General features: G+C 37.7%; 1 protein-coding gene across 1 annotated transcript in view; it reads right to left on the reverse strand.

Annotated features, from left to right (window-relative positions):
- Positions 1–14,815, reverse strand: part of BPNT2 (3'(2'), 5'-bisphosphate nucleotidase 2) — a 37,482-nt gene that overhangs the window by 9,040 nt on the left and 13,627 nt on the right. The window contains exons 2-3 of the mRNA XM_035011185.1: positions 10,584–10,746; positions 9,193–9,288 (exon numbers count right to left, since the gene is read on the reverse strand). Coding sequence (XP_034867076.1) covers positions 9,193–9,288; positions 10,584–10,746 — 259 coding nt within the window. The remainder of the gene's footprint in view (positions 1–9,192; positions 9,289–10,583; positions 10,747–14,815) is intronic.

A 14,815-nucleotide genomic window follows, 5' to 3' on the forward strand; every position in this document is an offset into this window, starting at 1 on the left:
TCACTATGGGGTAAAACACAGTCCACCATGGCTAGCAACGAAAGCAGATGCATTATTACTTACTCCTGGCTGCAGGGAAAAAATAAAAAAAATGAACAGAATGTCCAGGTTCTGAGCTAAGGATGTCAGTCTCTTGGACTCCTCTCACACTTCTTTCTAAAAACCACACATTGCAACAAGGAGAACAAGTAACACCCTTAATCAATAGCTAAAGAATAAGGAGGAGACGAAGAATAGTCACGAACACAAATTTATGAGAAAGAAGGGAAGTAAATACTGAAGATCAGTAGAAGAAGTGCCATAGTTGACCTCAGTATGCCATATTCTCATGGCAGGAGCTTCACAGAAGTGCCAAGAGGCTGGAGGCCTCTCAGTGGTGGTAGAACTCAGGGAACAACAGCCAAGATTTCTCCCCAGAAGGAAAGGGTCCCATCTAAAATGAGAACTACTGCATGTAGGCCTGAGATGTGGCAACAGAGCAGCAACAAGAGGAGGCCTAGAGAAGACACGGAGCCAAAGTGAAGTCCTGACAACAGACCAGACGACATAGAACGCCTTTCAGAAAGTCTCAGCATGAGAGGCAACTGGAAGACAGCAAACAGAACTGAAGAAAAAGAAGGTGTTGAAGATAAGGGCCTTACTGAAACAAGACAGGATCCAACAAGACAGACGAAAAGTGAAAACAAAAAAGATGCCTGATAATAAAGATGCCTTCCTTGTCCTAACAGAAAAGAAATTTCCTTGGGCGCCTGGGTGGCTCAGTTGGTTAAGCGACTGCCTTCAGCTCAGGTCATGATCCTGGAGTTCCGGGATCGAGTCCCGCATCGGGCTCCCTGCTAGGCGGGGAGCCTGCTTCTCCCTCTGACCCTCCCCCCTCTCATGTGCTCGCTCATTCTCTCTCTCAAATAAATAAATAAAAAATCTAAAAAAAAAAAAAAAAAAAAATTTCCTGAACTGAGAACCACCCAAACTCCTTTTCTGCCACCACCTTCCCACCGACTGCACGGTGTCCGGCCCAAATGTAAGTAAGAAATATGTACAACTGCAATGTCCACTGAAAAGTATAAGAAGAAAATACAATGAATGAAAATTAAAACATTTCAGGCTACTTGAAAATTTCTATAAAGCAGAGTAAAACTGTAACACAACATTCAAAGACGATTAAAAATAAATAAGCAACAACAACAACAAAAGAACACTATGGAACAAAAAAACAACTCAGGAAAGATAAATAGGAAGATATGAAATGGGAACTCATATAATACAGGAAAGAATGCAAACAACAACAACAACAAGACAAAATCACTTAAGACTTAGTTCTAGATCACAGGATACACAGAAAGGCAACAGATTGGTCGAAAAGCACAGTAAGCAATGAGAAAAGCAAAAAATAAGTGAAACAAGCAAACAGATAAAGGGGACCAGAAAGAAGGTAATAGATACAGAAGTCAGTGAGAGAAGAGTCAATATACATATATTAGGAGTCTCTTCAAAAGAAAAACAAAAACAATGAAATAGAACTAATCTTTAAAACTTTGATTCAAAAAAATGTTCCTGAAATAAAAGAGGACTTGAATATCCACACTGAGAGACATACTATGTAGATATCTGCCCAGAATCCCAACTCTGAATCTGAGATATATCATAGTTCTATTATTAGACTTTCAAGATAAAGCTCTTTGGCGTTCCAGGCAAAAATACCCGAGCTACTTACAAAGGAAAGAAAATCGGATTATCAGCTTTTCTGCCTACAAGATTCAACGTGCACCCACACAGATATTATACCAGTTCAACAGTTTCTACCAGTTAACCAAAAAAAAAGAGTATATAGTGAGTGAAATAGTGTCCTACTAAAATTCCTGTCTCCTGGGAACCTTCAGAATATGACCTCATTTGGATATAGGGTCTTTGCAGATGTAGTTCAAGTTGAGGTCAAACTGGATTAGACTGGGCCCTAAATCAATGATTGGTATCCTTATAAAAACAGGAGACAGAGAAAAACAGACCGAGAGAATTAGAAGTGGAGGCACGAACTGAAATTATGTGTCTACAAACCAAGGCATGTCAACGAACGCCTGGAGCCACCAGAAGCTGGAAGAGGCAAGGAAAGATTCTTCCCTTGAGCTTTCAGAGGGAGCACGACACTGCCAACAACATGATGTTGGATTTCTGGCCCTCAGAACTGCGAGAAAATAAATTTCTGTTGTTTTAAGCCCTCTAGTTTCTGGTAATTTATTAGCGCAGCCCAAGGACAGAGGGGCTAAACCAAAGAGTCTGTAAGTAGCTGAGAGTCTTTAAAGAATCAAGGCTACAGAAAAAGCTTTTAACATGTAAGAACTCCGGTAACATGACCTGGATGAGCTAGTTCTCCTGAAGTGATCTTTCAGAGGACAAGTTTTATCCAACCAAAGGATGACTGAAGAACTCTTAGCAAAAGCACTGTTGGTCAATACTGAATAAATTTAACTGTGGATTTAAGAGGAAACCAAAGATAGTAAAATAGGTGGAAGACTAAAAGTGTGTAAATGTTATCTCACAGCTGACTGGTTGAGAGTCAAAGGATACCATTTAATCTGAAGAACTGAATAATAGAAAGACACATATCAAAAAAAGGTATGATTGACTAAAATGGGATGGTAGTCAAGGAGGCTACAATAAGCTGATTTCACTGTTGCTCATAGGGGAGAACCAACAGACGAGACCTAAAGCACAGGACCATATAATGGCATTTAAACAAAAAGGCATATATAAAGGTGTTAGTAAAAGTGGGCAATGAAAAGAAGAGATTTAACTTGAAAAATAATACCTGTAGTTTGAATAGCACTGAATATAGAAAAATCCACGAGACCTTAAGGATATCAAAAAAATAAAGGCAAAAGCCTGCTCTTCCCTGAAAAAATAACATTCATTTCCCTGGAGGTAGTTTTTACCCAAAGTCCTTACTTAGAAATTGGTGAAGAAAAAAAGTTAAACATGTATTTTGTCTTTCTAATAGGAATTACCTTTCAGGATAAACAAGTAACTCCAGTTGATGAAGAAACTTCTCAGTAGAAGAATTCTAGCTAATGTATGTAGAAAATACAACAGAATTAGAAATCCCATTTCATGTCTCTATAGATCTTAAAACTATTATGTGAAATGTTTGATAGAATCCTGATCTCAAATGGTGCCAAAATATTTCTCCAGACTACTTGTTGGTAGCAAGAGAATCAAAATAATTTGTAACAGAGATCTGGTCATGACCATTTTAACCATCTTACAGCATCACTAATAATAAGACTAGATATTTATATATCATATAAAATGATGCAGCAGGAAGTACATGAAGAATATCTACAACGTGTTCTTGACAAAAATCCTTAACCTTAATCCAATCAAGGCTTCAGATCTAATTTGCACTTTATAAGAAAAAGAAGATGAAAAGTAAACAAGTTAAATGACACTCTTAGGAAATAATCAGAAGAGTCCCAAAAGCAGGACATTATGTAACAACTAACTTGATCTCAACAAGTCAATGTCATGGGGAAGAAGAGGACTGGAGGGTGTTCGAGATTAACAGAACTTAACAGAACAACCAAAAAAATGCATGTGACTTGACCAGATCTTGGTTTGAAGTAACCAGTTGTAAAATCCACTTTAGAAGCAACTGGGGGAGATGTGAATATGGGATCAATTAGGGAATGTTAATTTTAATATTATATTCAAAATAATAGTATTACATTAATAGTATATTAACAGATGCATAGTGAAGTGCATGGGGTAAAATGTCACGATCCTTGCAATTTTCTTTAAAGTACATGAAAAAAAAGAAGGAAGCAAATATACAGAAATGTTCAACTGTTAAATCTTGATGAAAGAGCACATGAAGATTCTGTACAATTTTATGTTTGTTTGAAATTATTCAAAATAAAAGTTAAAAAATGACAAAGAGAAAAAAAAAAAACCTCAATTCTTTTTAGAAATAATCAGAAAAAACATGGTTTTACTAAGAAGTGAATTTACAGTGCTACATCTCTAGAGGTCAGTATTGTGTAAGAGAATAAAGACAGCGTATCTCAGTAGATAGTACCAGAATAATTTTAGATAAGAATTAGTAATTTAGTATTTTAAAAATATATTTCACGTTACAGAATTTCAACAAATTCTGTCCTAACACGTACATGGACAAATTATTTCAAGCACTTTAAAAAAATTCGGTAGATGCTTAAATAAATGATTGATGGTAATGAGGTAATCATGAAAAGGTAAAAGAGCAGCTAACAGAATGTGTTTATTCTGAGGATATGCTAAAAAAAAGTCCAGTGGGTAATAAAAAGTGGTACTTTGCTACACACTTCAGACATTGTAACTTAGCTACAAATTTCCACTGCATGGATATATTACACTTACACATTTATACATTACTTTGTTAAAATACTATTTAAGTACCTGTTGCTTCTTAGAATTTCAAACTCAATGAATTACTTCTAATTAAGTCTGGTAAGAATTTTGATCAGTTTTGCTCTCCCTGCTGTCAACAATACTATCTAGCTCCCATTATAATCAAGTGTAGTTAAATTCTGGTAAGCATATAATACCTGATAGTCTGTACTCTGCCAACATCAATATACAGTCTGGATCTGAAAATAACAGTCCAAAAAGAGGACACAAGCCAAACAAACCTTCGATCCAGGAACAGAAGGTCAACCCACACCTAATTAAGGACTTATTGATTCTTTTAGAATGTTTGCAGACTAGCAAGCACCTTTGTTCCAGCGTACTGGGCAACTCAGCGGCATCACAGAACAACAGACATTTCCTTACAACTTACAGAAACCATTTTGGAACACAAGCTGTTCCTAAGTTAGAAACTTTTGGCTTTTTTATTTTAGAGGAGGTAAGACTCTAGGGGGAGAGGATACGTCGTCTTATGGAATAAAGTTGTTTCTTTTTAAATGGGCATTTTATGATCCTTATTCTCCCCACCCCTAAAAGGAACAGATGTGGAAATTAGGGCCCAAAGAATGTGAATCTCTGCCTACCCAGTATCAACTTCCTCTTCATTTTCTTTATTAAGATTCTAATTCTCTCTGCAGTATCAGGCTGTTTGCAGCTAAGGGGGCCATGTGACATTTGGCCAATGAGATGGAGCAGAGGGCTTCAAGTTACTCTTTCCTAACACAAAGAATATCTGGGATAGATCTTTTGTCCCTCTTCTTTCCCCCTTCTTCCAGACTGGAAGAGAGCCATGGAAACTGGAAGCACCCGTCTTTGTAAGCATGAAAACAAAAAACTACCTTCTAAGACAAAAAAGCAAAAAGAGGAGTTAGGTGCTTAACAGTACCATAAACTGAAACCCCTGCCCTTTGCCCATCTTATCAGGTGAGAAAAATAAAACCTGTATCTGTTTAACTACTGTAATCAGATTTATTTTGTATACAGATAAATGTAACCCTAACGGATATAGACAGGCAATCAGGAACCATGTCGAAGAATGAGTCAACTATACTTCAATTAAAAAAAAAGAAAAGAAAAGAAAGTGAGAGAGGACTTCAAAGACTTAAGCCCTATACTTAATCTTTATATGCCTGTTTTCTCTTTCTTTAACTGAAGGTCACTATAATTCCTCTTTTATAGTCTTTCCAGAGTTATTTTTTTTTTCTAAAGATTTATTTATTTGACAGAACAAGAGAGCAGGAGAGCACTAGCAGTGGAAGTGGCAGAGGGAAAGGGAGAAACAGGCTTCCCGCCGAGCAGGGAGCCCGATGTGGGACTCGATCCCAGAACCCCGGGATCATGGCCTGAGCCAAAGGCAGTCGCTTAACTAACTGAGCCACCCAGGCGCCCCTCCACAGTTATTTTGAAGCTGAAATGAATTTATGCCAATACATTTCATGAACTGTGAAAATACTAAACAAATGTGAGATATTAATAAGGAGTGGTTAGCTCTTGCTATAACATTTTGAACTATGTTGCTTTCCTAAGAACTTTGCTAAGCCCCTTTTCTCATCTTTATAAAAAACAAAAATAACAACACTTATCTTTGTCTCACAGAGTTATCACCAGGTTCAAATGAGGTAACTTAGTTTACTGCAAATAGTTAACCACTATACAAATGTTGGCAACTGTGGAGTTATTATGAAAGTGGTGTGATGTACTACTGATTTGCATAAAATTCCTGAGGTTGCTTCCTCCTCTAATTTAGCTGGATGACCTTGAGGAATGTATCAAACTTCTGAGGCTCATTTTCTCATCTGTAAGTGGGGATGTTAGTAAGTGTACCCCTCCCTCATGTGTTATACTAAGTGTAGCAATACTGCTAGGTTAAGTTATGCTCCAATAACCACTGCCTTCTTCTCCCTAAGTGACAGAACCCCTGAACTGGGTGCTTGGATGGCCACCGAAAATAAAGACTACATTTCTTAGCCTCCCCTGTGGCTGGGTTCAAGCTACATTTTGGTCAGTGGGATGTGAGCTGAAGTGATGCGTGCAACTTATAGGTCAAACCCTTAGTGGAAAATGTCCTCCACGTCTCCCCTTTGATCCTCTTCAATGGTGAAATGTGGTTGAAGCAGAGAGCCATCCTCAGTCATGCAGAAGGGGGCACCAAAATTTAGCACAGCGAAGCAACAAGAGAGAATACCCTGCATGCCTGGTCTGTTTGTATACAGGCTGTTAGAGAAGAGAGAAATCAGCTATTTTGTTCAACCTCTGGTATTTTGGTGCAATGTATTACAGCAGCCTAAATTAGTAGCCTAACCTATATCCTCACTTATTCAGTAAGGATTAAAGGAAACATGTGAAAGCAATCCACAAACCATAAATCAACTATATAATTATAGTTATATAGTTATATGTCTCAATAATGACTTAAATCTTTTACAGCTCATCAAATTGTCAACTGTAAAAACTATCTGAATTATGAAAAGACATAAGGTCAGATTAACACAAAACAGATTAGGTCTTGAAATGCAGAGCCAACACTCAAGTATATGTTCAGCCTATCTCAGAGGAGCTGGAATTTGGGATACAAAGTATTCTGCAAAGCAAATAAGTTTTAAGAGTAATCAAAACTTAACCTTGTCTCCACTTATGTCCACTTGACAGCCAGCCTTTTTATGCAGTGTCAGCCACACCACTGAGACACAGTGAGAAAGGGTGGAGTAAACAACAGAGCTATATGGATGCTGGGTGTATTCGTTTCTTAGGGCTGTCATGACAAATTACCATAAACACGGTGGCTTAGAAGGAGAGAAATTTATTTTCTCATAGTCTGGAGGCTCACACATTTCACAGTTTATGAATTGTACTGGCAGTCCAGAATCCAGATACTGGTATTGGTAGGGTTTACTCCTTCTGGAAACTCTAAGGGAGAATTTATTCCATGCCTCTCTTCTAGCTTCCAACAACTGCCAGCAATCTTTGGTGTTCCTTGGCTTATATGCATCACTCCAATCTGTGCCTCTACCCATCCCATCCTCTTATCCTCTGTATGTCTCTGTAATCCCAGTTTCTTATAAGGATACTCTCATTGACTTAAGGACCTACCCTAATTCAGGATGATCTTATCCTGATAATTACCTTAATTACATCTGTAAAGACCTGATTTTCAAATAAGGTCACATTCTGAAGTTGACTGTTATGAGTTTATAGTCCCCCAAAAGATAAGATGAAGTCCTATTCCCCAGCATAGTAGAGTCTGACCTTATTTGGAAATGGGTTTATTGTAGATGTATTTAGCTAAATGAGGCCATGGTGGAGTAGGGTGGGCTCTTTCTAATATGACTGGTGTCTTTATAAGAAGAGAAGTGACACAGAGACAATGATACATAGGCAGAATGCCATGAGGTGCTGAAGGCAGAGACTGGAGTGATGTGTTCACAAACCCAAGGAACACAACAGACTGCTGTCAAACTATTAGAAATTAAGAGAAAAACATGGAAGAATTCTCCCTTATAGGTTTCAGAGAGCACATGTCTCTGCCAACACTTTGACTTTGGACTTCTAGCCTCCAAAACTGTGTTAGACTACATATCTCTTGTTTAAAGACATACAGTTTGTGGGTTTTCTCTTTCTGTTTTTATGGCAACCCTAGGAAGCTAATACAGGGGTGAACATGAATTTGAGGGGGGCATGATTTAACCCACAGCACCTTTGCCATGAGGGCTGCTTTCAACGCTGGCACTGGCAAAATGGATCCTGTCACCATCAAGAACCTCATCATCTTAGAAAACAGTGGAACCAAAAGGCCATAATCCTTGCCCCGTGTTCTTGATGGGAATGACTCATTAAAAGTATGATGAGTCCCTTCAGACTGTCAGTGATGCTTCTTACACCACTAACTCTTTCCCTCAACTTCTCCACCCGGACAACTCATGGCATCATTCTAGACTTGTAACCACAGGCCACACTATCACTGCTATTCAGAAGACCATGGCTAGCCTCTCTGGCAAACTACAGCGTAATGGTTGTGGTGATGCCAAAATGTCATGCCAGTATCCGCTAGCACTGGCAAGGCTTTGGGCGAGGTCATCCTGAGCTGCATGGGAAGCTCTCTGGCATGGTCTTCCACACTCCCAACTCCCAACGTGACGATCAAAGATCTGACTTGCCATCTGCACAAAGCTAACAAACATGACTACATCAAGAAGGTGGGGTAGACAAGGGTCAAATGGAACTCTGAAGAGTGTCCAGGGCTACACTAGAGTTAGCCTGATTAGTAAGACTTTCACCATAACACCATCCAATTTTGACGCTTAGGTTGCCAAGCTGCCATTGCCCTTAACCACCACAACATCAAGCTCATTTCCTGATGTGACAACAGATTTGGCTAAGGCCCCTTGATGGTGGATCTCAGAACCCACATAGAATCCAATGTGTAAGAGCCCTGGACCTTATCCCCAGCAACAGCACAAGAGAAACAGAGAGGAACTCAGCTGCTGGGAAGTCTGTGCCCAACTGTATTCCTCGACATTATCTCTCATTGTCAGTCAGTTTCTATCCTCTAAAGAAAGGTTAGAAAGCTCTGCTTCATCATATAGTATCATATCCAACAACAAAATCCTCACTGTATCCAATGAAAGAGTGAGAGGTATGCTAGGGGATTGACTTTAATAATTAGTGAGCTACAGCTGAGATTGTGACAGGACAGTAAGTACTATAGATGAATGATTTAATAACATTAACTCTTGAAAGCTCTAGTGCATTTCTTACCTGTATATTCAGAAAATGGCTTATGTATCACTCCTAGCACAGGTTTACCATTCACAGCCACACATACCATAGTAGTGACATACTTTCGAAGATCCTCTATGAAGAAAAAGAACACAAAAACCCAATAACAGAAATTATTAAAATAATTTAAAATTTTAGTTTTAAATTTGAAAATCAAGTCAAATACTTAGAATAGTCCCTGCACAAGATATGCACTCACTAAATATTATCACTAGTGTATGATCAGGCCAATTCTGGTTTAGGAAAAATTATTAAAAAAACCCTCAATATTCCCTATTTCTATTACCTACTTCTGCAAAATATTTTCTAATTTCAGTTACTATTAGACACCTTGTATCTTCCTCCTATTCTCCAAATAGTTACCTACTGACTGTCTATTACGGTCAAGTTCAGTGCTTAAGGACTAGGATACAAAGATGAAAAAGCGGAAGGCCCCACATTCAGAGAACTTACTATCTAGAAGGAGGGCACATAGATAAGCAATTAACTACCATATACACCAACAAAAGAGAGAAAAAGCAGGAATTGGTTATCTCTGGGTAAGAAACAAGGCATTAGAGAGGAGCTACAGAAATGAAATCTGACCTAGGACTAGGTAAAAAAACAAAAGAAAATGGAGATGAGGGCAGTAATTCTCTGTTTTCCTACTTAATTACGCCTGGGTGCCTAGGATTTACTATTCTGAATTCCAAAGATAGATGTATACGCAATAAAACCTAAATTCCCCAAATCACAAGTAAATATTGTATTCTGGCTATATAAATAAATACCTGAACTCACACCTCAATATATAACTCCATCTATAAACAAACACTTCAATAAATAGATGTCTAATAGGAATGATTTTGCTGTGACTGCTAAAAATCTCCCTTCTCTGAAGGATCAGTGAAACAGTGAATCGCTATCATCAATAGGAGTATGCCACAATATACTGGTTTTGGGGCTGGGGGTAAAGGTTGAGAATAACTGATCCAGTTCAAAGGTTTCATATCGCATTGCGTTAATCCAGTTGTCTGTCTTAAAATCTAATTGGAAAAGTTGTGTAAGATCGGTAACGTATTTACCACCAAGTATATACTAACTGCCTTTGTTCTGGTTCTCTAATATATAATGGCAATCTGAAGTTTGAGATCAATTTTTTTTTTTTTTTAAGATTTTATATATTCATTTGAGACACAGAGATACACAGAGAGAGAGAGCATGAGCAGGGAGAGAGGCAGAGGGAGAGGGAGAAGCAGGCTCCCCGCTGAGCCAGGAGCTCGATGTGGGGCTCGATCCCAGGACCCTGGGATCATGACCTGAGCCGAAGGCAGACGCTTAACCATCTGAGCCACCCAGGCGCCCTGAGATCAATTTTAATGTAAAGTCACCTGTATATTCCTGTGTAGCATCAAGTGGATCGATCCAGACAGTAACACTTTCTGCTGGTACCTCTTTAGGGGTGGCTATTTCCTTCAGGACGTCCTCAGGAATCTTACGATCCCATAAGATAACCTCCTGATCAGCTGCATCCACATGTTCCTCAGTATTTATCTGCACCAAAAATAGATGACAGTTAAAAAATTTAGAAAGAAAAAAATGCCACCTGAGAAAACACAAAAGAGAAAAACATTTCAGACCAAATCACACAAACTGAAAGTAGGTAAATCAGTATTTTTATTTTGAAGCATTTCACTGTAAAATGGACACATATAAAAGAAATTCCAGCAACATCTGGTCTTCAAGTACCTTCCAATCCAATATTCAAGCTGTCTGTTGCCGAAGACAGAGAATCCAATTATAGAAAAATACAGAGAAACTAAGAAACAAACTATTTAAAGCTTAATGATATTTATAAAAAACAGTAGATCTAAAGTGTGAAAATAGACTGACAATATTATGGAACATTGAACTGAATGCAATCAACTATAAGAGGAAAAGAAAAGGGACAATGGACTTAAAAGAAATATGCCTTAAAACAGAGAAATGATGAATGCTAAGAGACACAATATTCTAGAAAAGTAATCATCTAAAATATACCTTTGATCAATAGAAAAAAGAAACCTGGAAATAATGAAATAGATCATAAACTAGTACATTATAAAATGTAAACAAAACTGAGACGGGTAATCCAAAAGGACAAAAAAAAGATCAGTCTTCTCTTCATTATAAACCAAAGGTATGTCACAGGATAAAATGCTGAAGTCAAATTTTCTATTTTTATTTACTAGGAAACAATGTTAAAATATAAAATAAATCTGATTTATCGTAAGATATGTAAAGGTGTGGGTGAGTAGAAAACCACTGCTTTCAACAGTGAGCTTCTTAATGAATACTTAAAATACATTTTGGTTTATAAAACAATGATTTAATGTGTTAGAATTTTATTTACCTTTGTAAATAAAGGACATACCAATGAGGCAAATCTAAGAACTGACTGTGTTTTAAGAATGAGGTTAATAACAGACTGTCAACCTTATTTAAATACTACCTTATCAAAAGACTCCCTCTATCAAATCATAACATACACATGCAAGAAAAAATGTCCCCAAGATGGGAATTTCCAGTAGAAAGACGAGCAGGACAGGCTTTTGGGTGCTATGCTTTCTGACAAGCTCCCTTTCTTTTTTTTTTTTTTAAAGATTTTATTTATTTTTCAACAGAGAGAGAGACAGTGAGAGAGGGAACACAAGCAGGGGGAGTGGGAGAGGGAGAGGGAGAAGCAGGCTTCCCGCTGAGCAGGGAGCCCGATGTGGGACTGGGTCCCAGGACCCTGGGATCATGACCGAGCTGAAGGCAGACGGACAAGCTCCCTTTCCACAGCAGATCACTGTGTTTATACTGCATGTGATTCCATGCCCAGACCCCAAACTAGAGTGTCAAAGTGATTATAACACTGACACCTATATAAGTAAAAAGTCACACACGGTGAAAACCCTACAAATACCAGCAATCTCTGGAAAGTGCCTTGACATATCCCAAATTGTCAGGGAGAAAGTTAAAAATAGTAATATTCCAGAAACATTAAGCCACTTAAATCAAAAAATATTTTTAATACGGTGTAAACATCCAATCCATCCATTCACTTATTCCTTTATCAATTCTGCAAATGTTTACTGATTGCCAGTTCCAGGGCCTGATGTGTAACAGTGATCAATGTGAGACAAAAATCTCTGCCCTTGTGGAGCTTAGCAGAAATTCTGGAGAAGGAGATAAACAATAAACAAGATACATAAGTAAAATGTGATATGCTGAATAGTGACAACAAGGAGACATAGAATGTAGCAGGGAAGAGTGTGCTGTAGGACAGAAGAAGGGTTATTCTTTAAGATAGGGTGCCTGGGATTATTCATACTAGCCAAAAATTATAAACTACCAAATGTCCATCAACAGATGAATGGATAGACAAAATGTGGTACATCCATACAATGAAATGTTAGTCAGCCAAAAAAAAAAAAGTACTACTCATACTATAGCACTGATGAACCCCCAAAATATGCTAAGTGAAATAAACAAGAAACAAGACATCACATACTAGATGATTCCATTTATGTGAAATGTCTGTAACAGGCAAATCTATGGAGTCAGTTGATTAGTGGTTGCCTGGGGTAAGGGTGGGAACAGAGATTAGCAGTAATTGGGCACAGGTATATCATTAGGGCGATGAAAATGTTCTAAAACTGATTAATGACAAAAGTTGCACACCTTGGCAAATCTAAAAACTACTGAACTGGACATTTGCAATGGGCAAATTATAGGATATGCAAAATATGCTGCAAAAAAGTTGCTGTTTGTTTTCAAAGATAGGGCAGCTAAGGAAAAGGTGGTATTAGAATGACAATTTAAAGGAGGTGAGCCTAGCAGGCATCTATCTAAAGGCACCTTCCAGCCCATGGGAGTAAAAATGCAAAGGCCCTGAGGTGGGAGTGTGCCTGTTATATTCAGAGCAAGCAAGGAGGCCAGTAGGGCTAGAGTAGAGTAAGCCAAAAAGAAAGGAGCTGAGTAAACCAAGAAGAAAGGATGAGGTTTGACAATAATGGAAACCCAATGGTGAAGGACACTGCAGGCATGACACAGAGTAAGCTGCCCTCCATCATAACCTCTGTTAACAATGTACAGAGTGTCTTAGCCATTGCAGAAAGCTAAAGGAGGGTGGCCTACGTAGGGAGGTACAGAGATAGAAAGGAAGAAGCGAAATCGTAACATACAACTGGTGAAAATCCAAAAGAACTTGTAGATAAATTACAGAATAACACCAAAGTCTCTAGATATATAAGATCAATATTTAACAATCAATTGCACTTCTTATATACCAGAGACAAATACTAAAAGTATTTAACATAAAAATGGAAGCCACTTAAACAAAAGAAGTAAATTCTCCAGACATAAAACTACCCAAGATGTGCAAAAGCACTATGGAGAACATTCTCCATTCTCAACTCTGAATTCTCCTATCAGTAAATCTATAGATTTAATGAAAACTCCAATCAAAACCCCACAGATTTGTTTGTTTTTTAATCCCTTCTTGGAAAAAGAGCAAGCCATTTTGGTGAAAGAAAGGAAAAAAAAAAAAAAGAAAGAAAGAAATATCATGGTGGGAGGACTTTCCTGACCAGATATCAAGACTTACTATTAACTTATTATGTTAGACTACTAAGACTGTGGCACTGGTGACATATTTGGCTCTTCCCCCCCAGCTTCACTGAGAAAACTATACATATATACATACATATAAATATATGTGTAAAGTGTACAGTGTGATAATGTGATATATGTATATACTATAAAATGATTACCATAATCAAGGTAATTAATGCATCTATCACTTATTTACTTTTTTCTTTTGTGGTGAGAATGCTTAAGATCTACTCTTGAAGCAAATTTCAAGTATATGATACAGTATTATTAACCATAACCATCTGACTGTATATTTGATGCTCAGAACTTACTCATCTTAGTCATAACTAAAAGTTTACACCCTTAGACCAACATCTCCTCTATTCCCTCATTCCCTAGACTTTGGCAATCACCATTTTAATCACTGTTTCTATGAGCTCAACATTTTTTTTTTTTTTTAGATTCCACATATTAGTGATACCACACAATACTTTCTCTGTGTGGCTTACTTCACTTAGTATAATGCCCTCCAGGTTCAACCATGTTATCCCAAGTGGCAGGATTTCCTTCTTTTTAATGGCAGAATAACATTTCAGTGTGTGTGTGTGTATACACGTACTTATGTGTATACACACACACACACACACACACATACATACATATATACCCTTTTTCTTTATCCATTCACCTACTGACAGACACTTAACTAATCATTTCCGTATTTTTGCTATTGTGACTATTGCCACAATGAACATGGGAGTGCAAATATCTCCAGATACTAATTTCATTTAGATATATATCCAGAAGTAGGATTGCTGGATCATATGGTAGTTCTGTTTTTAATTTTTTGAGGAACCTCCATTCTGCTTTCCATAATGGCTATACTCATTTACATTCCCACCAATGGGGTAAAAATTCTCTTTTCTCCACATGCTTGCCAACATTGACCTCTTGTCTAATAATAGCCATCCTAACAGGTGAAGTAATATCTCAGTTGTATTTTAGA

This window comes from Mirounga leonina, unplaced genomic scaffold, assembly GCF_011800145.1.
Source record: "Mirounga leonina isolate KUSES-001 unplaced genomic scaffold, KU_Mleo_1.0 Mir_165, whole genome shotgun sequence".
In the NCBI taxonomy this organism is placed as follows: Eukaryota; Metazoa; Chordata; class Mammalia; order Carnivora; family Phocidae; genus Mirounga; species Mirounga leonina.